General features: G+C 42.5%; 1 protein-coding gene across 2 annotated transcripts in view; it reads left to right on the forward strand.

The window, feature by feature from the left end:
• The first annotated feature begins 20,719 nt into the window (after positions 1-20,719).
• The window catches only part of HNF1B (HNF1 homeobox B), a 45,345-nt gene continuing 43,183 nt past the window's right edge, over positions 20,720-22,881 (forward strand). For both annotated transcript variants that reach the window (XM_063452735.1, XM_063452742.1), the window contains exon 1: positions 20,720-21,244. In XM_063452735.1, the coding sequence (XP_063308805.1) occupies positions 20,907-21,244 (338 nt within the window). In that variant the 5' untranslated portion in view covers positions 20,720-20,906. The remainder of the gene's footprint in view (positions 21,245-22,881) is intronic.

Genomic DNA, 22,881 nt, shown 5'->3' on the forward strand with positions numbered 1-22,881 from the left:
TGTGCAATACAAGGACCTAAAATTTCTAGGTTCTATTTCAGGACTTTTTTAGGAAAGCTGTGCAAATCAAATGCAGGGAGGTGACTAGGGCTGTGTAAATAAAGTGATTTAACTCTTAAATTACAGAGAATTGAGCTGTGAGACTGCAGGGGCATGATCTATACACAAACATGGCTTCATTAAGCTGAACTTGTTTTGGTGCCTATCCTGAACGTAGAATCGCTGAAGAAATGAAACAAACATTGAACAAGTCATTTCGTTTGTTTCTTGATTCAGAGTTCAATCTGTGGCACAAAAAAATAAAAAAATAAAAAAAGATGATTGGTGGAAGGAAAACGGATTGATTAATGGTTAGGGAACAGCCACTAAATATTTATTTTTATTCACAGATTAATTGAGAAGTGACCAATAAATGGAAAAAAGGAGGACCGGTGAAACAAACTAGATTTATATTTTAGATATGTATTGTATATTCAAAGGGACACTTTAGACACTAAGACCACTTCATCCAGTATTTTGGGTGCAGTGCGCCAGTCGTTTTAACCATGCAATGTAAAATATTGTCGTACCAAAGGCAATGTTTTTATTGCAGGGTTAAACACACGCCTGCTTTAGTGGCTGTCTCCCAGGCAGCCCTTAGAGGTGCTTCCATTGTAATAACCTAATCATACTCCGTTCTTCAATCAATGCTTCTCACAGAGACCATTTGTTTGGACAAGTTACTTTGAATCCCAGAAGTAGACCGACTGCACAGCCTAATTCTCTGGAGCTGTTTTGGGCATGGAACCATGTGTGCGGTCGGTCAAAATGTGACTTCCATGACATTCTTGAATCCCTGAACTGATCTGGGTGATTTTTGGATATGTTGGTCACCCAGATCAGGGCTATCAGGGGATGTGGGGATATTATGTGTTTTTGGGGTAATTGAAGGACTTTGTAGAAATGTGTGATTTTCTGCCTGGAGATAATTAGGTTAATACAGTATCTGATTCAATTAGCTCCCAGGCAGAGGGGAGAGATTGTATACTATGTGTGGGAGTGTCGTGCATTGAAATACTGTTCTTATTGGTCTATGAAAATCGTCACTCAGTTCCCCACAAGGTCCATTTGGGTGTACCCCTTGCATGGGGATTGTCATATAAGGCCAAGTGTGACACCATTAAAATCAATTCCTCTTCACCCTCAACATAGAGTCTCATCTCATGTGTGGAGGGGACAGCTATATTCACACAGGGGATTGCTATTCTCCTTATACTCCCCTGGCTTCTAATCACTAGCTCTTATAAGAGCTGTTCCTGCTACACCCTCTGGAGTAGGAGAGGTTCACCCACTGGAAGCTAGATCCTTGTCTTGGGTCCAGGGTGGGTGGAGGATGGCGAGACCCCAACCAAGCTGCGGCCGTTCGTGGGGTCTAAAGTGCTTATGGTGTCGAGTGACGGAGGCACCCGTTCCGGGTGCCAGGCGGTCCGTCACAACAATCTCTGACAATTTTTCCTTCAACATGTGATTGAATGAGTATGCAGCATACACTCGGCACTGGACTCCAGCCATGTCTTGTTTGTCAGCAAACAAAAAAATACACAAACCATACACAAGGCCATTTCAGATACTGCTTTTGCATCCTTAAATATAAATAGTATTTGATCCATTCTGAAGATTCATATTCAACTCCTGATGCCAAAAATAGTCAATCTTGCTTGAAAAGGGAGCAGTGCTGCCAAAAAAAGGGATGAGAATGCGCACCAAGCTGACTAACCGCTTCACTGGGCAGCCCCACTCAAGGCAAATTATGCGCAGAGTGCCCTGTACATGATCCTATTGCTCTGACACCATTCAGCATAGTATGACTGCATCTAATGACATGCTCGCATTGATATTGCTGGCATGGTTCCCTGGAGACCATCTCATCTGGTGACATCAGGAAGTCAACCCTGGACAGTTTGACAGAATTCAGAATTCAGAACAGTCCCACTGCATAAGGGACTGTTGGGAGGCAGGAAAGCCATTCTCTCAATGCAACGTGTAGAGTTTTCACTGACAAATTGTCCAATATAAAGCATTATAGCATTGATACATTTATAAAAGGCAACTGAAAGTTTTGTGTGACTTTGCCAGAAATGAAAGACCTGTGTCGTCATCAGGAATGCTTGTATGAATCCACACATTTTAATAATGCAGTATTTGTATTATCAGGGCTATTTACTAAAGGTTTCAGAAAGAGTTAGGACAAGCATATCAAACTCAAAGGCTAACATGCCTTAACAAGGTTTAAGTTTACGTAGGCCGCAAAAAAACAAAAACTTCAGTTGTCATAGAAACTTGGGTTTATTTAGAAAAGTACAGTATAAGAAAAGTTTGGTAATAGGACTGAAATGGTAAATGTATGCTTTTGCACAGCTGTAAAAAAAAACAGATCTTGTTAATTTTGAAGTCCTATGAGTGTGTGCTTCACTTTGGCTGAGATCATCAAACTTGATGATCTCAGCAAATCCAATGCTTTCCCATAGAAAAGCATTGGAAGGCTATTGGGCATGTGTGACAAAAAGCTGCACATCAAATCAGCATCTCCATGGGGAGCGTTCAGCACCTCAATGCAGACTCAATCTAATACACTGCCCCCTCCCCCCATTCTAATACATTGCCCCCAAATCCAATACACTGCCCCCCTCCCTCCACTCTAATACACTGCCCACAAACCTAATACACTGCCCCCCTCCCTCCACTATTATACACTCCCCCCTCCACCCAATCTAATACACTACCCACAAACCCAATACACTGCCCCCTCCCTCCACTATTATACACTCCCCCCTCCACCCAATCTATTACACTGCCCCGCCTCTACTATAGTACACTGACCCCTCCCCTAATCTAATACACTGGCCCTTAATCTAATACACTGCCCCCTCTCCACTTTGATTGAATACACTGCCCTTCCCCCAATGTAACACACTGCCCTCCCACCACTCTAATAAACTGCCCCCTTTTCAACACTCTAATACACTGCCAGCTCCTCCCCAATGTAATACACTCCCCCTTTTCCCCCAAGTTAATACACTGCCCTCCCCTTAATTTAACACACTGCCTTCCCCTCTTCCCCAAATTTAAACACTGCCCTCCCCCAAATTTAACACACTGTCCCCCTTCCACCACTCTAATACGCTGCCCACTACCTCCTCCAATATAATACATTGCCCCCTCCTCCCCAATTTAATACACTGCCCCCCTCCCTTCCCCAGTTTGACACACTGCACACTGCTCCTCCCCAATTAAGCACACTGCCCCCTCCTTCCCCAATTTAATACACTGACCTCCTCCCTCCCCCAAACTAAAACACTGCCCTTCCCCAATTTAACACACTGTCCTCCCTCAATTTAACACATAGCGCCCCGCCCACCACTCTAATACACTGCCTCCCCCTCCCAACACTCTAATACACTGTCCACTACCTCAACCAATATAATACATTGCCCCCTGCCTCCCCCAAATTAATACATTGCCCCCTCCCTCAAACTAATACACTGCCCCCTCCTCAATTTAACACACTACACAAGAAAATCTCCAAAGCCCCTCTTCTCCTACCTTAAGATGAGCCACCCGTCCTCCAGTTCCAGCCTTGCTCTTCTCTGCAAGCAGACCAGACTCTCCTCTGGCACTGCGAGCCAGAGTGAAGGGGGAGTACCTGGCCTGCTCTGCATACAGAGCCACTCTGCCCTCTTGCGACCGTGGGAAGGAAGATAAGGATCAGTTAGGAAAGATCTTTCCTGTCTTGCGGCTGTTTGCAGCCACAGCACAAAGCGGGCCCAGGGCAGGTGGGCCGCAAATATATTCATTGTGGGCCGCAAGTTTGACATGCTTGGTTTAGGATGTGAGTCGAAATGTTGCCACCTGCTCCAATAAAAGTCTGCTTTTCAGAATGGACCCATGAGTGCCCAGACATTTGGTTTTTGTATATATAACTTTCATGGAATTTGTAGCCTCCAGTCCGTGAGGCACCTTAGGACGTCCTCTTTCTTAAGTGTGTGCAGTCCCTACTTTTGGGAATTTATTTATTTCACTACACTGTGAATTTCAAATTTTAAAACAAAATAACTGAACTGAAATTATATCTGAATTTTTCTATATAGTCCTTAAATGTTGAAATTCAAAATGAATCCCCAACAGTTGGCAATTTAGTAAATTTACTTTGTTGTGTTGTATTTTACATATGATTTGCTTAAGATGATGATAAAATCTTTCAACTTACAATGATTTTCCTAATCACTTTTGGTGTAAAATATTTTCCAGACCAAAATGTACATATATCAATTATTTTCCTCAGTGCTGAGTTTCTTCAACATGCGCCATCATACCGGCACGACACTTGGAAAATCCCCAAATTTACTACAATATGCAAATAATTTAGGCTTCTCTAAATCAAGTCCTGGTGGGAAGTTTTTATTTATTGCAAAGCACACATTAAACATACATATAGTTAGGGAGCACAATATGTTTAGGGGTTTTGAAAGCATTCTATAAATCAGCGGTTCCCAAACTGTGTGCCACGGAGCACTGGGGACACATTATAGCACCGGGGAAACATTACTGCTCAACTGGGACCTGGTCCAGTGCCGTGGTCCTTTAATACCGCGACCGGGCACCTGTAATGTCGGCTGGCTGGGAGGAAGTGACAGCCTGTCACTTCCTCCCAGCATCCTGCAGGGAGACAGCACATGAGGGTGAGGAGGCAGCCTGAAAGAGGAGCATGAAGAGGAGCATGAAAAGCTCCAGACCCCTCACTCCCACAGCAGCAGGACTCCAAACCACCCTTCTAGCACATAAAGTAAAAGGAGGGTGGCTGGAGATGTAAAAAAAAAAAAAAATCACTTGTGAATGTGTATGAGTCCGAGTGTATGTGTGTGACTATGAGTATGTGTGTATGAGTTTGACTGTGTGTGTGTGAGTATGAGTGTTTGTATGTGTATGAGTGTTTGTGTGTGTATGAGTGTGTGTGTCAGGGTGTGCATCTGTGTGTGTGTATATACATATATATATATGTCAGTGTGCTTCTGTGTCTGTGTACACTCACACATCTGTGTATGTGCATCTGTGTGTCAGGGTGTGTGTTTTTATGTCAGTGTGTATCTGTGTCATGGTGTGGGCATGTATCAATGTTTATAACAAAGAGAAATATAATTTGGGGTGGAACAGCGCTACAGTACTGATCACAGAGGTGAAAGGAGCTGCACACCTGAGGGGAAGGGCAACCCTCAAACCCTTCAATAAATCTGGGAGCAGGAAACAACAAAAATACAGGGTGCGCTAGGTGAATGGGAGGTAGTAAAAGGACAAGTCTCTGAAAATACACAAGGGGGTCTTGGGTAGGTCTTCTTTGGTTCTTGATGAGGTCCAAATATGGTTGATATGGAAAACAAAATTAGACAAAAAGGAAGACCAATAGTTCACAACCATAAAGGATAATGTCACGGACAACACAGAAGAGAAAAATGCCAACTCACAATCAGTAGAGCTATGCCCAGCTCTAGGTAAAACAGCATACAGTGGTATTTGAAACTCCCCACATGTAGGATATAGCTGGACAATAGGTGATTCTTCAATACTATGTACAACGACTCAAATGCATGTCAGCATATAAAAAACATAAGGGAAAAGAACGGACCAATGGTACAATAACGTATGACACCTGCAGCTACAGACAAACACTGAAGTCCTGAGAGTGCTAACTTACAATAATAAGAGCCATAACCAGCTCTGAGTAAAACAGCATACAGTGGTATTTAAACTCCCCACATGTAGGATATCCTTCTGGTGATGTATGGAGTGCAGGATTTATAAAAGACAAAAGCACAAAAAAGGGCCCATAGTGTTCTCAGTGAATAAAATAGTGCAAAAGGTAAAAATGAAACGTACTTACAATAAATAGAGCAGCCACACTGCTCTATGAACCAGGCGTGAGTGGAATAATCCCCACCTAAGGATATCTTTGTAGTACTGGATCTGCTGAGATTATATATGCTGTTGTCATATATAATCTCAGCAGATCCAGTACTACAAAGGGTGCATTTGTGTATATGTCGGTGTGTATCTATGTGTGTGTATGTGTTGCTATGTATCTATATGTGTGTATGTTTCGTGTCTATATGAATTTGTGTGCATGTGTCGGTGTATTTATATGCATCTGTGTGTTAATGTGCATGAATATCTGTATGTATGTGCATACATCTAAGCAGTCAAACATCAGCACAACATACAAGCACACTCCTGCAATATAACACAAATATTACATTCAAACACACCCCTGCATTCAAATAAAAAAAAATGTTTACAAACACACCCCTTCATTCAAACACAAATACTTCACACAAATGTACATCCACATCTAAAAGTGAAAATTACATTCAGACACACCCCTGCAATCAAACGCAAACGTTACATACAAACACACCCCTGTATTAAAACACAATAAATGTATACAAGCACCCCTTCAAACACCAACACTGTACATTATACTATAGCGCCAGTACATTCGGCAGCGCTGTACAGATATACAAGCTAGAAATTTTAACTTGGGGTGCCTTGGAAAAATACTGAAATATTAAGGGCGCCTTGAACCTAAAAAGTTTGGGAACCACTGCTATAAATCAAATTCTTACACCTCGCTCGGTATGAGTACATTACTGTCAGGATAGTTGTAATGGAGCTCCGTGTACTCCGACCGAGTACCCTCCGTTGATGGATGCTCCTAGCGCTCTCAGAGGACTCCAAGCACTGCAGACAACACCTTTAGCTTGCTGTAACACATACTGCTTGAGCCTGGGTGTCCGTATCCTCAACTCCCACAGTAGTCGCTCAAATGCCATTGCCGCACGGTTCTCAGCACTCAACTTGCGCATTACTTTGGAGACCACCTCGTTTGTAAGGTCTGGGCCATAGCAGACCAACCGCCTCTTCACCTCCTCAATGTAATCGTCACCCTCGTAGCAACGTACCATTTTGAGGTGTTCTTCGCAGGGCTCTATCCATGCCTGCTCCATGCTGCCGCAGATAGGGACGCTGCGCAATGGCTAGCGTTGCCCTCAATTGTAACTCCAAACGTTACCAGTGTCTCTGAGCTGCTTCTCCTCACACTAGGACGCCATCCCACCGCTGCCATCACTGTAACGGAGCTCCGTGTACTCCGACCGAGTACCCTCCGTTGATGGATGCTCCTAGCGCTCTCAGAGGACTCCAAGCACTGCAGACGACACCACAACCACCGCAGGCTCCACAACCGCCGTAGCTTAACTGGAGGCGCGCCGTCTTCCTTCCACCCTGGAATGAACCTCCAGCATTCAGGACCGTGTGGGGAAGACCTCTCCTCCAGGAGAGCGTATCCGGAACAAGCTCTTAAAAGAGCTAAGTGATTAAGCTCAGGGGAATATGCAGAGCATAGCAATCCCCAGTGTGATACAGCAATTCCCTCCAATAACGAGACAAGGCTACGTTTTGAAGGGTCAAGAAGAACTGAGGACTGGAACACCCAGCCTGCTTTTTATTAGAAAAAGGTACACACAGGACACTCCCAGGGGGAGGATGAAATTAACCAATCATATGCATGGTAACACCCCCACGTCTCCTCCCCTCAGATAACCAGTTAACATAATTAAAACGTACATTATTTTACCCAAGTTCTGGATGTACCCCAAAAACAGGGGGTATCGCTTTAAATCTGGTATCCCCAGATAGCCATTGTTCAGGGAACCAACATAACTAAAAATCAGTCAATTCGGATGAATGGTTCGGGAGATACAGAGTTCCAAAGTTTTGACCGACCGCACAGACCAACTAGCCGAAAATAGTTCCATGAGTTTTGGCCTTGCGGTCGGTCTCCGTTCGCACGGTGAAAAGACACGAAAATCTTGCCATCCATTCGAATCTTGCTGTTCGCTGAAATCCCCATAGACGATTAAGTATAACTACCGAACGGTGGGACGTTCGGTAGTTTCAGTACGAATTTATGGAGGTCTGGAGGACTCAGCGGTGTTCGCCTGTTTGCGTATCCGTTTTTAGTTCCATGCGGTTACAGGCAAACACCGCTGTTCGTGCGCAAGATGGCCACGAACACGTGTAAAGTCCCGAAATGGCGGCCACCTATTCAGAGCACAAAGAATTCGTATGAAATCATACGAACGGCTGCATTCTCCAGTAATGGTATTTCCATGCAATATGTATTCGTATAAATCCCCCGGCTGTTCGGTTATATTAGCAGTCCAGACCTACAGCATAGTTAAAGGGCTAGAGTCAGCCTAATACAAATCCATATGCCCAAATATAGTGTTTAAAGTGCAATACAGTCCAGGACCATAGTCGCAGGGGAGGAAGCAGGCAAGCAGGCCTCTCCAGGACAAAGTGGCGAAGGGCACTTCGTCACAATAGTAAAAGCCACAAACTTTTGCAAGAACCAATAAAGGAAGGTCAGAAAACAACAATGGGAATGGTAAGACATACTACCAGTGATGAGTAGATGTAAAGATATAGAGGGCTTGTGAATAGGTGCAGATGAACCGGAGTACAGCTGAGTACTAATATGTATTTAGTCTTTTAGCACCAGTTGTTCATAGAAGATGTCTTAAAATTTCTTCACAGTGCCACAAAGAGCAGTTTCTGTAACACAGACAAGTCTTATTTTTTTCTTTGTTACAATGGTTTTGGAAGTCATTGTGTTTTTTGCAACTCTGGAGGTAGAGAAAGAAGATTGCAGTCTCTAGAAGATATCCAGGTCATCAAGCTTGGTTGCTAGTTCACACACTGATTCACACTAATCCCACATAGTTACATAGACCGAAAAGAGACATGGATTCATCAAGTTCAGCCTTTCTTAAATCTGGTTTTTGCTGTTGATCTAAAAGAAGGCAAAAAAGTTTGAAGCACTTTCCAATTTTGCAACAAACTAGGAAAGATCTCTTCTTGGTTCAAGCAGTTGTTACCCCACATATTAAAAATTATATCCCTGAATATTATGTTAGGGCAAGTATTCATCCAGTTGCTGGTTAAACATCTGTACAGTCTCTGATTAAACCACCTCTTCAGAGAATTCCACATCCTTATTGTTCTTATAGGAAAAAAAACATTTCCTTTGCCTGAGACTAAATCTCCTTTCTTCCAGTGTAAATGCATGTCCTATGTATCGTCCTGTTATAGTCCTCGTCTGCTTCTCAAACCACTAACTTTAGAAAACCAAGCCTTGAGGTAAGTGATGGCTTAATGCATTTAACACCATTCTATGGTCGGTTCCAGATACCATAATAGCAATTGTAGGACAAACTCTGTTTACTTTTGAGTCCAACACTCTTTTTCTAATTTTCATGCATTCTACAATAGACTGGAACCAACCCCCAAGTACCATTACCAGTGCTATTTGATCTTAAAATCATGGCTCAAAATGTTGCCACTGGCATGGGAAAATGTAACCTTGGGAACTAGAAATTCATCCCTGGTGAGTGTGCCATGGATCCTCCAGGCATGTTGTGATGAGTATTTTTATAAATTTTAAACTCTGCACTGGATCCCAGTGAGACACAGATGAGACATGACTTTAGTGATAACTAAAAGAGGAGTGCAGCATTCATTCACTTTCCAAGGCAGATTATTTGTGCAACTGGCAAGTCTTCGCACTTTGAAATGTCCTTCAACAATTAGGTCGCAGGAACAAGGCTCTTGTAGGATATCAAGTAGGTAGCTCCAGTTTTTCCTACTATATTCGCTCCATGACTTTTTACTTCCCTATGTGGCAGTTCACTGGAACCTGGACTTGTCATGAACTGACCAAGCAATTTAGAACTTGGGTCAAAATGATCTGGAACAGTTGTGGAATTTGAGATGTTTTTCAGTTTGACTATTGTAGCATAGAAGGTGCATTTGGAGGGTCAATTTCCAGCAATTCCCAGTTTAATGAATAACTCTTCCCTTATGTTATACTTTGCATATTATATGCCTAGTATCAGGATTCCTCCTGCATGACTTCCGTCCTCTAGCTGACTTATTTTATTTCCTTATATTGGTTTGAAGATATTACTAGGCTGAACCATGATTTTCTAATTTATTCCATGTTATTTTTAGTTTTCTGGGACATGTTCTACTTCTTTTATAGTTTGATTTTAGTTCCAGTGTCCTAGTGCAACCAGTCCCCAGACTTTATGACTGTTTCTTCACCACCATTTTCTGTTAGGAAAAATAGATTCTTAACGTCACATCTGAGATACTATTAATCTGGTGACACATTTCTTATTAAAACTTCAAGCTTTTTAATTTAAATGTAAGCCAGTGTGCTCCATAGAATTGTCATGGGTTGGCATTAAACGGTGCAGTAATAAATATACATAAACAACAATATTAGAGATACATAATGAGCAATACCAGAAATTAGCTTTGTAATAAACTATTATGCCATATTGATCTTGTGAACACGCTTATTTCAATTAAAGAAACCCTATAAAATATATGATAACATACCTTCAAGAATTTAGTGTTCAACGTCACTTTACATAATCTGTATTCCAAGCAAATACTTCTCATGGAGAAGCATTTGGTTCGGTCATTTCATCAGCTCAGAGCACATGCTCTCAGCTGGTGAGGGAGGCATGAAAGAGGGGGGGGGGGGGGGATTAAAGGCCAAAAAGAACAAAAACAAACTGTTACTGTAGAATATGGATGGAGGCAGGGAGGACTAAGAGTGTAAGGAGAGAGGGAACACTTAATCTTTCCTTGCAGGCACCCTGCATGCAATAGAGAAACTCAATACATCTGTCCAACACAAACAAATATACGCCCCAATAGGAGAAGTATGAAATAGGGGGTTGTGATATACAGAGATATACAGGAAAAGATACAACCTGAGAATCAGGGTAATATGGTAGTAATGTAGAATCTGCAAGGAAAGGAGCAGAGGAATGAGACCACTGTTAACAGGAACACACTGAAACAAAAAGGATAAATTAAAATTTGCTTTGAATCCATTTAGAATTCTTACTTTAGTACCCTACAAGTGAATTCAATATGAATTTATAAGTTAAAGCCAAAACAGTGAAACTAAAAACATTGTCTCCCCTTTTTTAAGGGGATGTCCTGTGGTGTTGGACCAATTAAATGCTCGTTTTGCGAGTGGCGCAATATGGCACGTATTTGTAATCCGCCAATCATCTCATCATGCTTTCATACCAATTGCTTCCTATGGGAAAACTTTTCTTAGAGAAGCGAAGTGACAGTTTTTTTTCCATATGTGAAAAATCTATGCTATGTAATATTTGGGCAAGCTTAAATTTATTTGCATTAAATATTCTTTTTTTAGTGCTGCACTGTACACTCTTAGCATTTTGGAATAAAGGGGGATGATTTATCACCTAAACATCTTGTCCTCCCCAAACGGCCTCCATCTCACGCGACCCGCGGGCAAAATGGCGCCAGCCTCCCCAGGCACAAAGAGAGTGGCAGAATCCCTGCCCTGTGCCCTCAGAGGGGAAACCCTAACACAGATTTCTGCCGAGCTGGCGACAATCACAGCCAATATGCTCATTAGAGCGGATAAGAATGCCATGGTGACCAAGCTCCGTGCATTAATAAGAGAGGAGATGATGGGTGTGCACAGAGACCTCCCCGCCCTCGAACAACGGGTCACAGATATATATGCAACCATATGCAGACCATCCAGCACTCACAGTCTGCTGACCATGCCCCAGCCCAACAGGGCTCGGTTCTCCTGGACCTCTGCAGGCAGGTGGAGGATCTGGATAATGGTGGATGGCGCAACAACATACTTGTCAGAAGTCTACCCAAAACGAACAACAAAGATCTCATGGAAACTTTGACAAACTCTTTACACAGGTACTCGGGGAGGAGGCCCCAGATGAGTTCCACATTGAAAGGGCTCACAGAGCACTGCATCCCCCGAGGAGTGACGGCCTGCCTTGTGATGTAATCAGCTGCCTGCTATCCTTCCAGCTCAAGGACGCAATCATGCTGGCAGCCAGGCCATCAACCAAGAGGCCACGATCACCCTGTATCAGGATCTCTCAGCCATCACACTGAAAACCCGTTGGGCCTTGAGACCCCAAGCCCGAAAGGACAATACCTGGTGCACCATGAGATGGCCTAACGATGTCCCTGGATTCCTGCAAGCCTTGGGCCTCCCTGCTTTCTTGGTGCCTAATTGGATCCTGGAGGGACCGCCACCTCATCCTGGTCCTCCGGACATGCCCGGCTCAGAGCCCTGTCTGTCAGAATTCCCCCATATCTTCCTTCCGATCGGCATTACCCGTATGATTACCGGGTTTCGACGATCCGACTCCGCCCATGCGTCTGACGTCATGCGCTTCCCTTTCAAAAGGAAGCCACAGCCTCATCCAAATAGCTCAATCAGTTTGTGCCACCTCGCATACCTTGTTACTTTGTTGCTTATTGCAGACAGAGCTCATCTATTGGATTACCTGTGTACCGAACCTCTCTTGCTTGATCCTGACTATGCTGACTTCTCCCAGACCAGGAACAGACATCACCACGAATTCCTCCATATTCTACAGGGAACCATAATCCACACTATTCTGGAAAGGGCTTACATGCTCATCATCCAAAGAAAGCAAGATAAGTTCTCCAGTTAATGGATTATTAATTGGTTCAATTCTTATGTTTTTTTGGAAGGATAAAAAGGGAATACACTTGTCTGCCTTCTGGGTTCCAGTTACTCCTAAATTGTTCTATTATAAGTAACAATTCAGCTGATTACTATTATCTAACTTAATTCATTTCTTGACTGTGAGATATTTTTCCAAATCAGGATCTATTTTATTTTGTGTTACTATTGAAGTCTAATGGACATTGCTATTTAATCCAAATTAGGATCTACTTTATTTTTCACTACTGAAGTCTAATTGTCCCAAGTGGGATCTATCTTTACTTATGCATTATATTTTCAATTTACATTGCTGCATAGGATTATAAAAGTGGAAATACCAAAATTCAGTAAATTATATTTTCTTAAAGTGACAGTATCAGGTTTATTCTTTCACCTGCAGTTGTGTTCCAACTCCCAGCGGAGAGGCGGCCTGAACGGCCCAGAGGAGTAAAAACCACACTACCAAATGGAGCCCGGCGCCCCTGTCGCTGGAGTAACACCTATCCCTGCTTTTGCAAGCTGGGGGATGCCGCCGGATTAACGCAGCCATGTCTTCGGGGTTAGTACTCTACTGTTACCTGTTTAACATTGTTTGCTGTCCCGGGTCTGCAGTTTATTGGCCTTATGGCCCCCTTGAGGTGGGGGTGGGTGCTGGGGGGTGACCCGGGACTTGGACTACAGCTGAGACTGGGGGTGATGGGACGCTTACACTCTGCCGATGATCCCGCTGGGTCTCCCATGGGGGTACCTCTCACCCTGAGCCCCACACTGGTGGTGACACAACTACCCAGGCATGGGTAGCCAAAACCCTAATCAGATCTGATACCACGTTGCAGGACACAGCAACAGACACCCTGTAAGAAATGCCCACTTGCCCCTCCACCCTTATACGTTTATGAGGGATGGCTGGTGAGGCAGGGATGCCTCCCCGTCCTCGGTGGACTCTCCCGGGCTTACCTTCCTCAGGGCCCACCTGGATGGAATGCCAGGGGCTGCTGGTGGGGGTGGACCAAGGTGGGCACGCGTGTTGGGGGACGGGGGTTACTGTTTCACGTTGGTAATGAGACTCCTGAGACTCTTGCGCCCACGTCGCCACTCGGGGGGATATAGAGTGATCCTACGGAAGCCCTCACAGTTCAGGATTAGAAGTTAGCACCAAGTTACTGATGCCTAAGGTGTCCATAACCTAAACAATTGATCTGTCCAGCATGTGCCTCAGGCTACCACCTGCGTGAACACAGAAACGGGCATAACACTTAACATTCACCCTCCCAGGAGGTGACCGCCCTAACCCCTGCCAGTGGCCACAGCAGTCCCCGGGGGAGACCTTCAGTGGCATCAATGCACTTATAGCCAATGTCACTCACGCGGTATGAGCACACACTCCCGCACCCAGCCCCCTGTCCTCTGGGAGGGATTGACAGCAGTATCCCTGTAACATGCCCTAATTGGGTAGATGCCCAGAAGCTGAGCTCCCGCTCCAGAGGTTCCCCCCCAGGTGGTTAGTTAGTCGGGCCGGCTCAACGTAGTCCAGTGATGTTCCTACCCACAACAAGTTTAACCCAACATTTATGGAAGCCACTATGGAGACACAACTCGTGGGCTGGACGTGGGCAGTCGCCAGGTGTCTGTCTCCCCTACGCAACAGACTCCCCTGTATAATTGGTAAGAGTTCAGGGGTAGTGCAAAACCCTAGCAGGCCGCACGCATCCACGCATAACTCTCACAAAAGACCCAGGGTCACCGTTGCCTATCCATACAACCACTTGATAGTACTCCACCCGCCACTGCTACCCCCCCACCTTTTTTTTCTCTTATCTCTTTCTCGCTCTCTCTCCCCTCTCTTATTGCCTATCATTTCACACACCTCTACCAGCTTCACCTCTCACCATGGCGACAGACAGACCGGCCCGCCCCACTGAGTTTTAGGTCCAACAATGTCAGGGGACTTAACATACCCGAAAAACTGAGGCAACTCCTTAGGACACTGTGGTCACACAGAGCCTCAGTTGTGTTCCTCCAGGAAACACACTTTAGGTAGAGCAATGCCCCCGCGCTTATTGATAGGTGATTCTCAACAGGCTTTTACGCGATTCACCCCAAAGCCAAACGCTCCAGTGTGGCTCTCCTTACCGCACAGACGGTCCCATTCCAATGCATATAGACCCTTCAGGGCAGATTTCCATTCATGAAAGGAACCATAGCAGACCAGATACACTTTCGCCACAGTCTACTGCCCCAATCAGGCCCAGCACCTGTTCCTCACGAAAACACTAACCCTCCTACAAAAGTTTAGGGAGGGCCTCCTGGTGCTAGCCGGAGACCTCAACTTACCCATCACATTGCATACGCTGCGCCGAGCAGGCTCTTAAAGGAACACTATAGTCACCAGAACAACTACAGCCAATTGAATTTGTTCTGGTGAGTAGAATCATTATCTTCAGGCTTTTTGCTGTAAACACTGTCTTTTCAGTGAAAATGCAATGTTTACATTACAGCCTAGTGATAACTTCACTGGCCACTCCTTAGATGGCTGTTAGAGATCCTTCCTGGGTCATGGCTGCCTAAAATGCATCCACACATTCAGTATCTCCTCCCTCTGCATGCAGACACTGAACTTTCCTCAGAGAGATTCATTGATTCAATTCATCTCTATGAGGAGATGCTGATTGGCCAGGGCTGTGTTTGAATCATGCTGGCTTTGCCCCTGATCTGCCTCCTTGCAAGTCTCAGCCAATCCTATGGGGATTGTGATTGGATCAGGCTACCACTTCTTATGATGTCAGCAGACTGCTTGTTTTTCTGCGTCTAACAGCAGGCAGAGTTACAGATTCAGGCTTGAATACAGTAAGATTTTGCTATATTTATGGAGGCATGAGGGGCACAGGGGAGCTATATGGTGGTGTTAACACTATAGGGTTAGGAATACATGTTTGTGTTCCTGACTCTATAGTGATCCTTTAACATAATGGGATTGGCTGATTGCTGGAGGATGGTGCATCCTGATGCCAGGGACTACTCATTCTATTCTGCAGCTCATAACCGATATAGCAGAGTAGACTACATCTTCCTGGAATTCCTCCCACTTTTGATTTCCTCTATCATAGGAATTCAGGACGTGTCGGATCACTCCCCGGTCTCAATCCTTCTAAAATCACCTCTGCTTAAACCAAGTTCCAGTGGAAACTTAACGAGAACATGCTTACTGACACAGAGTTCATAATGCAAACGACACAAATACTTACCCAATACTTTACCACCAACATCACGCCCAAAGTTACCCTTTATCATATCCCTAGCCTATACCTTAACACTAGCCTATACCCTAACCCTAGCTTATACCCTAACCTATACTTTAACCCTTTCCTATACCCTTAACTGTAGCCAATACCCTTAACTGTAGCCTGTACCCTAACCCTAGCCAATACCCTTAAATGTAGCCTATACCCTAACCCTAGCCTATACCCTTGCCTATACCCTAACGCTAGCCTATACCCTTGCCTACAGTCTATACCCTAACCCTAGTCAATGCCCTTAATCCTAGCCTATATCATAACCCACACCTATATCCTAACCCTAGCTTATACCCTAACTCTAGCTTATACCCTCAGCCCTAGCCTATACCCTCAACCTTTGCCTATAACCTCAGCCCTAGCCTATACCCCAACCCTAGCCTATATCCTAACTCTAGACTATACCCCAATGCTAGCCTATAGCATAAATATAGTTTTAACCCTCAACCCTAGCCTGTACACTTAACCTTGCCTTAGCCCTAACCATCATTAAAAAAAAAAAAAATAGTTATGAAATGTAAAATCAAATTAGTGATGAAGTGTATTGGGGAAAATAATGTCAGTTTAGAGCTGTGGAGACATTCATAAACCACATGACCATCAATGGTATCTTTTTAACAGAACTCATGCTTCCCTGCTGGGTATCTTCTATATAAAATGCATATCATTAAAAGAGTCTGGCATGCCTTTTATCGATATACATTTGTTTTGTTTGTCTTAAGTACCTCACTCTGATAGTGTTAAAGGAGCATGGCAAGCACCATAACCACTAAAGCACAATGCAATGATTATGGTGGCAGGAGTGCCTTGAGACCTCCTCCCACCCTTATACGTAGCAAGACAATTTTAGAACAGTTTGTTTTCTTACTTGAGGTCTTCTGGCCACCACTCACCATCTCCAATAAAACTACAGAGACCAAAAATCACTTTAAGCTAAGCACAGTATGCAGGGCTTAGCTCATTGACTAAGAAAGATCATCTGATGCTTTCGGCCAATGAGCAAGCTCAGGATAGCTAATAGAAATTCCAAAGCAGGAGCTTCTGGCTCTCCTTTAGCTGCAGAGGTGGCAGGGAGCAGCACCCATTCTGAACTGGTTTGACTATTTACCAAAGGGGGTTGCACTACAGTGCACTGCAGTGTGTTTGATGCTTGAAATGTTTCTTTAAAAAACATTCCGATTCCATAACAACTTAATTTAAATGATGATGTTGTTATGGTGCAAGGTGGTTAAACTGTTAGTTATTTAACACCAAAGTCTGGTGCCCGTTAGCTTTTCCCCTTCACTTCCTTTCTTCGCCTAGGGCTAGGCCCTAAGGCCTAAGGCTTCGAATAGGAAGCCTCAGACTGGACACTGCTGATAGGCTGAGAGGGCCAGCCTATCAGTATCTCACCATTCACAAAAGAGAGTGAGAAAAATACGTATCTTTCTAACTGCATTTTGTGAATAGAGTTGAATCAAATGTTTTGACCCCTTTACGTAATCCAGCACCTGGAACCTCCTCGCACCATAACAACTTCATTACAATGTGTCTCTTCCATATATGAAAGTTCAAGATATAAACTTTAAAAAACTGTCAATGTATTTACTTATATATTTCATCATTACATGTCTTTAGAACTTGGAAAAGAATAAGAGATATCTGATTAAAAATAAAAATCCTACTATATTCCTGTAATATTTATGAATGTGGATTTGCTTAATATGTTTTGACAGAAAAGAGGGACAAAGGGATCTGGGCCCAAACTAGAGACTGTCCCTCCTAAATGGTGAATCTTGAGATATGGTATTGGTTTGTAAACTCAATTAGGGCAAAAATAGCTGATTTTGAAAATGTAAATAGCTCAACTGTAGTGATAGTCACAGCTTGGCTCTGTCTGCCTAAAATTGGTTTTGAAAACACTGTTTATAAACCCCACGTTTATGAGTGGTTATTTCCAAAACAATGCATTATACCACCTGCTCAGTCCCTGTGCTCCACGTCTTTATTGCTCTGTGTCTGCTGTGCTTTTGTGTTTTGTATCTGCTTGATACTGAGTCTGTCCATAGTCTGCCATGTCCAGCCTCTGAGTCTGCTGTGCTCTGTAATACTGAGTCTGCAGTGCTCTGTCATACTCTGCAGTGCTGTGTAATACTCTGTCTGCAGTGCTGTGTGCTCTGAGTCTGCAGTGCTGTGTGCTCTGAGTCTGCAGTGCTGTGTGCTCTGAGTCTGCAGTGCTGTGTAATACTATGTCTGCAGTGCTGTGTGCTCTGAGTCTGCAGTGCTGTGTAATACTATGTCTGCAGTGTTGTGTGATCTGAGTCTGAAGTGCTCTGTTATACTCTGTCTGCAGTGCTGTGTGCTCTGAGTCTGCAGTGCTGTGTGCTCTGAGTCTGCAGTGCTGTGTAATACTCTGTTCTGAGTCTGCAGTGCTGTGTAATACTCTACAGTGCTGTGTGCTGAGTCTGCAGTGCTCTGTTATACTCTGTCTGCAGTGTCGTGTGCTCTGAGTCTGCAGTGCTGTGTAATACTATGTGTGCAGTGCTGTGTAATACTCTGTTCTGAGTCTGCAGTGCTGTGTAATACGCTGCAGTGCTGTGTGCTCTGAGTCTGCAGTGCTCTGTTATACTCTGTCTGCAGTGTCGTGTGCTCTGAGTCTGCAGTGCTGTGTAATACTATGTGTGCAGTGCTGTGTAATACTCTGTTCTGAGTCTGCAGTGCTGTGTAATACGCTGCAGTGCTGTGTGCTCTGAGTCTGCAGTGCTCTGTTATACTCTGTCTGCAGTGTCGTGTGCTCTGAGTCTGCAGTGCTGTGTAATACTATGTGTGCAGTGCTGTGTAATACTCTGTTCTGAGTCTGCAGTGCTGTGTAATACGCTGCAGTGCTGTGTGCTCTGAGTCTGCAGTGCTCTGTTATACTCTGCCTGCAGTGCTGTGTGCTCTGAGTCTGCAGTGCTGTGTAATACTATGTCTGCAGTGCTGTGTGCTCTGAGTCTGCAGGGCTCTGTTATACTCTGTCTGCAGTGCTGTGTGTTCTGAGTCTGCAGTGCTGTGTAATACTCGTTGAGTCTGCAGTGCTGTGTAATACTATGTTTGCAGTGCTGTGTAATACTCTGTTCTGAGTCTGCAGTGCTGTGTAATACTATGTCTGCAGTGCTGTGTGCTCTGAGTCTGCAGGGCTCTGTTATACTCTGTCTGCAGTGCTGTGTGTTCTGAGTCTGCAGTGCTTTGTAATACTCGTTGAGTCTGCAGTGCTGTGTTATTTGAGTGTGCATTGTTCTGTAATAATGAGTCTGCAGTGCTGTGTGCTCTGAGTCTGCAGTACTGTGTAATACTCTGTCTTACAGTGTTCTGTAATACTCAGAGTCTGCAGTGCTCATTCTTACAGAATACCACGTGTAGACTTTGAAAAGATAAGTAAGAATCCTATCAACACTGTTGCTCAAGCACTCACACAATGCTGCTCATTGACTGCCACTTGGCCAGGGGAGTGAAATAAGTGTCCTAGGGGCTATTGTTTTAACAGTCCGTTTGAACTTGGTTTAAGACAGGATTAAGTACATTACTGATACACTGCTCACACTAAATGGAAACCTTGTTTGACTACTTGGTCGACAATATAACAACAACAAGGATTTACCCCTTTTAATGTCTATTTCCCCTCTAATCTATGGATTTAGCGGTAGGAACCATTTCTGACTGAACGTTCTATTCCTGATACATAATTATATTAAACACATACACCACTTAGCATTCTGCAATGAGAAAAAAAAATAGTATTACTAAAAAACATAACTTCAATCATGAGTAGCTAATGTTTTTTTTTTTTATTAAATGTATTACTACCACACCGCTTTTTTACTCTTTATTTTTAAAATTAAATTGAATGCAAAATGAAAAAAAAAAAGAATGAAACTGCATTTTTATGTTATCCCAGGAACAACAATCAACAGTTTCTTATATCTCAAACTACTCTGTTACAATATGTGTAGGAATTTAGAGATAATCCCATCAATAAATATATTCCTGTAATATAACCCAGCCTTTATAATTGCCACAATAAACGTTAAGTGTTTTAAAATTGTCATATACACCAGCAGCCATATAGCACATTCAAACCCCTCCTGGTGTTTTTTTTTTTTCACCAAGGCACAATATACACACAATATTATGGGCTTTATTTACTAAACGGCGAATTGTAGTGAACTGTAAACTAAAATAGCAAAATAATGACTAAACTATAGAAACTATGTCGAAACGTTGCTGTTTAGAATCCAATTCACTGCAATTCGTTGTTTAGTGTTTAATCCACTAAAATAGACTCTGAACATATTTCAAAATGCTTCATGAGAGAGCGAGAGAAAGAGAGAGAGAGAGAGAGAATATGTGTGTAAAAAAGTATAGTATGAATATATTCGTATATATTTTTTATTTTATTTTAGGGAAGAGTCCTCGTGGTGTATACTAAACCTAAACAAAACAAAACAAAACACCATCTCCTAAATGGGTTCAGTTTCCTTTTATTGCTTTTCCTCCTTTGTGTCTGAAGAGAGAAGTCCTATAAAGAAAAGAGAACTCAGATTTTAGCACAAGCAGTCTCATAGACCTGCAGGCCCCAGGCATATTTGATTTGTAGTGTACCTTTTTTTTTTTTTTCTTTCTTGCACTTGTTGAACAGGTCCAAAGTTCAGCTAAAGTTTGGCTGATAAACAGAACCAATAAATGTCGATGCAGTCGTCCCTAGCATAAACAGGGAGAAGCCGGCCCCACCTCCTCTTCTCATTGAGTCCTGAGAGTCCTACTGCCTTCCCACTTATTTGCATGAGTTATATGGGCTAATGGAGGCGATCATGGCTAGTTAGTGTTAGCTTGATGTGCAGGAGGAGGATTCCTGTGAACGCTGGAAGAACAGGTGCCCAGAAACAAGGGTTTTTACTTCTACCTCCCTTTCTTCTTCCTACCCCTCTATCCCCCCTAAACTTTCTAAAATGGTATCCAAGTTATCATCACTGCAGCAGGAACTTCTCAATGCCCTCCTGAATTCTGGAGTAACCAAAGATGTTCTGATGCAAGCTTTGGAAGATATGATCCCCACACCCAGTTTTGGGGTCAAACTGGAAAACCTACAGATGTCACCAGTGCATGATCCAGACACCAAACCTGTTTTCCATACTCTGACTAATGGCCACAGCAAGGGGAAACTATCTGGAGATGAGGGTTCAGAAGATGGAGATGACTATGACACCCCACCAATACTCAAAGAGCTCCAGTCTCTTAACACTGAGGAAGCTGCAGAGCAAAGGGCTGAGGTTGACAGGATGTTAAGGTAAGATTACAAATATATATTTTTTGGGGGGGGGGGGGGGGGGGAGGGGAGGGAAGTATAATAGTATAAATATTGTTTATGGTTCTTCTGCTAATTTACTTCCAGTGGACTAAGATACTTTATTTTCAATACACTGATTAGAATTAAACATTAGTATACTAAATGTAATTTACTCCAAAATTACATTAATTAACTCTAGACAGTAATTTTAAAATACAATATTTAGCAGTAAAGAAAAAATAATAAAAAATGAATCAGAATTCAAGAATCTGCTCATTTTAAGTGACATGGCGTGGAATATAACTTTGTATTAATTAATTCCTCCGTTTTATTGTTACCTATGACATATTTATGGATGTGCAAAATATCACTGGGATTTTGTTGTAATCATTTAACCTATTCCTAGCCTTTACTGTAAACAAGGACCACGACAGAAATTAAAACGTCCCGCCAGATCCTATAATCAGGCAGACTAGTTACTAATTATCTAAATCGTTTAATATTTCCTCTCTTTAGCAAAATATCAACTAAATACACCGACGTTATTTATTATTAACTACCCGAAGTGTCTTAAAATACTATATCGAAAGGTCTGGCTCAGCAGACTGGACTTTCATCAAGGGAAGGTGAATTGGTGGAATAGTGGGATTAATAGCTGGGATTAGAATGCAAACATTTCATTTCTTCAGATTATCGCTTAGTTACTAATATTTAGTTTGCATTTTATTTCTTAAATTTTGGTATATATGATAACTTAATTTTTCAACTTTATACTCTGTTACAGTAAAGGCAAACTGATTGAGAATATTTTAATTTATTTAAAAAAATTTAAACTTATTTAACATTCATGTTATGACGTAGAAAAAGTTATGTTAAAACTTTGAAATATTTAACAAAGACTACGAACATAAAAAAAAAACATATTTTAACCAACAAATTAAAATATATTTAATATTTTATTCTTTAAAATGTTTTTTTTTTAATTTATAGTTTTTGTTGAAATGTTTTCTTTATATATTTAATTATAATTATTACCATTATTAGCACTCACAATATGATTGTTGCCATTTATTATAATTAATTATGATTATTATTATTATAATTTTTCGTTTGGGCATGCATATTTTATATTTTATTAACCTGAATAATCTTTCTGTTTTATCAATTTGGTTCTGTTTGATTTTGTGTAAATAATAAGAGAAAAGTGAAAAAAAAATTTTTTAAGTGTGGCAGATAGGACACAAACTCCAGCACGTGGTGGTTGAATTGTTATTAATTTATTTCTATAAATCATCAACAGAAAGATACACAAAAGGTGGTGATTTACTTGAATAGGGGCGCTGGCTATTCATTGGCAACCTGTAAACTATTTTGCTAAAGGAAATACTTATAAAGACAGATCTTGGCAATTCTACTATACACATAAACTGTCAGGAGTTACTCTACAGTTTGTAAACAGTCTAAAGTCTGTCTAAAAGAGATATTAGCTCCGTAGTCATCCTTTATTTTAATGTCACATTATCATGAACCTCTGACCTCTCTTAAGAACAATTAAATCACCATACTATGCTCTTTGTCATCAAACTATATTATAAGTAGTTTATGCATTCTAGTAAAGGTGTGTATTTGCATGTGTT

The sequence above is a fragment of the Pelobates fuscus genome, chromosome 1, assembly GCF_036172605.1.
Source record: "Pelobates fuscus isolate aPelFus1 chromosome 1, aPelFus1.pri, whole genome shotgun sequence".
In the NCBI taxonomy this organism is placed as follows: domain Eukaryota; kingdom Metazoa; phylum Chordata; class Amphibia; order Anura; family Pelobatidae; genus Pelobates; species Pelobates fuscus.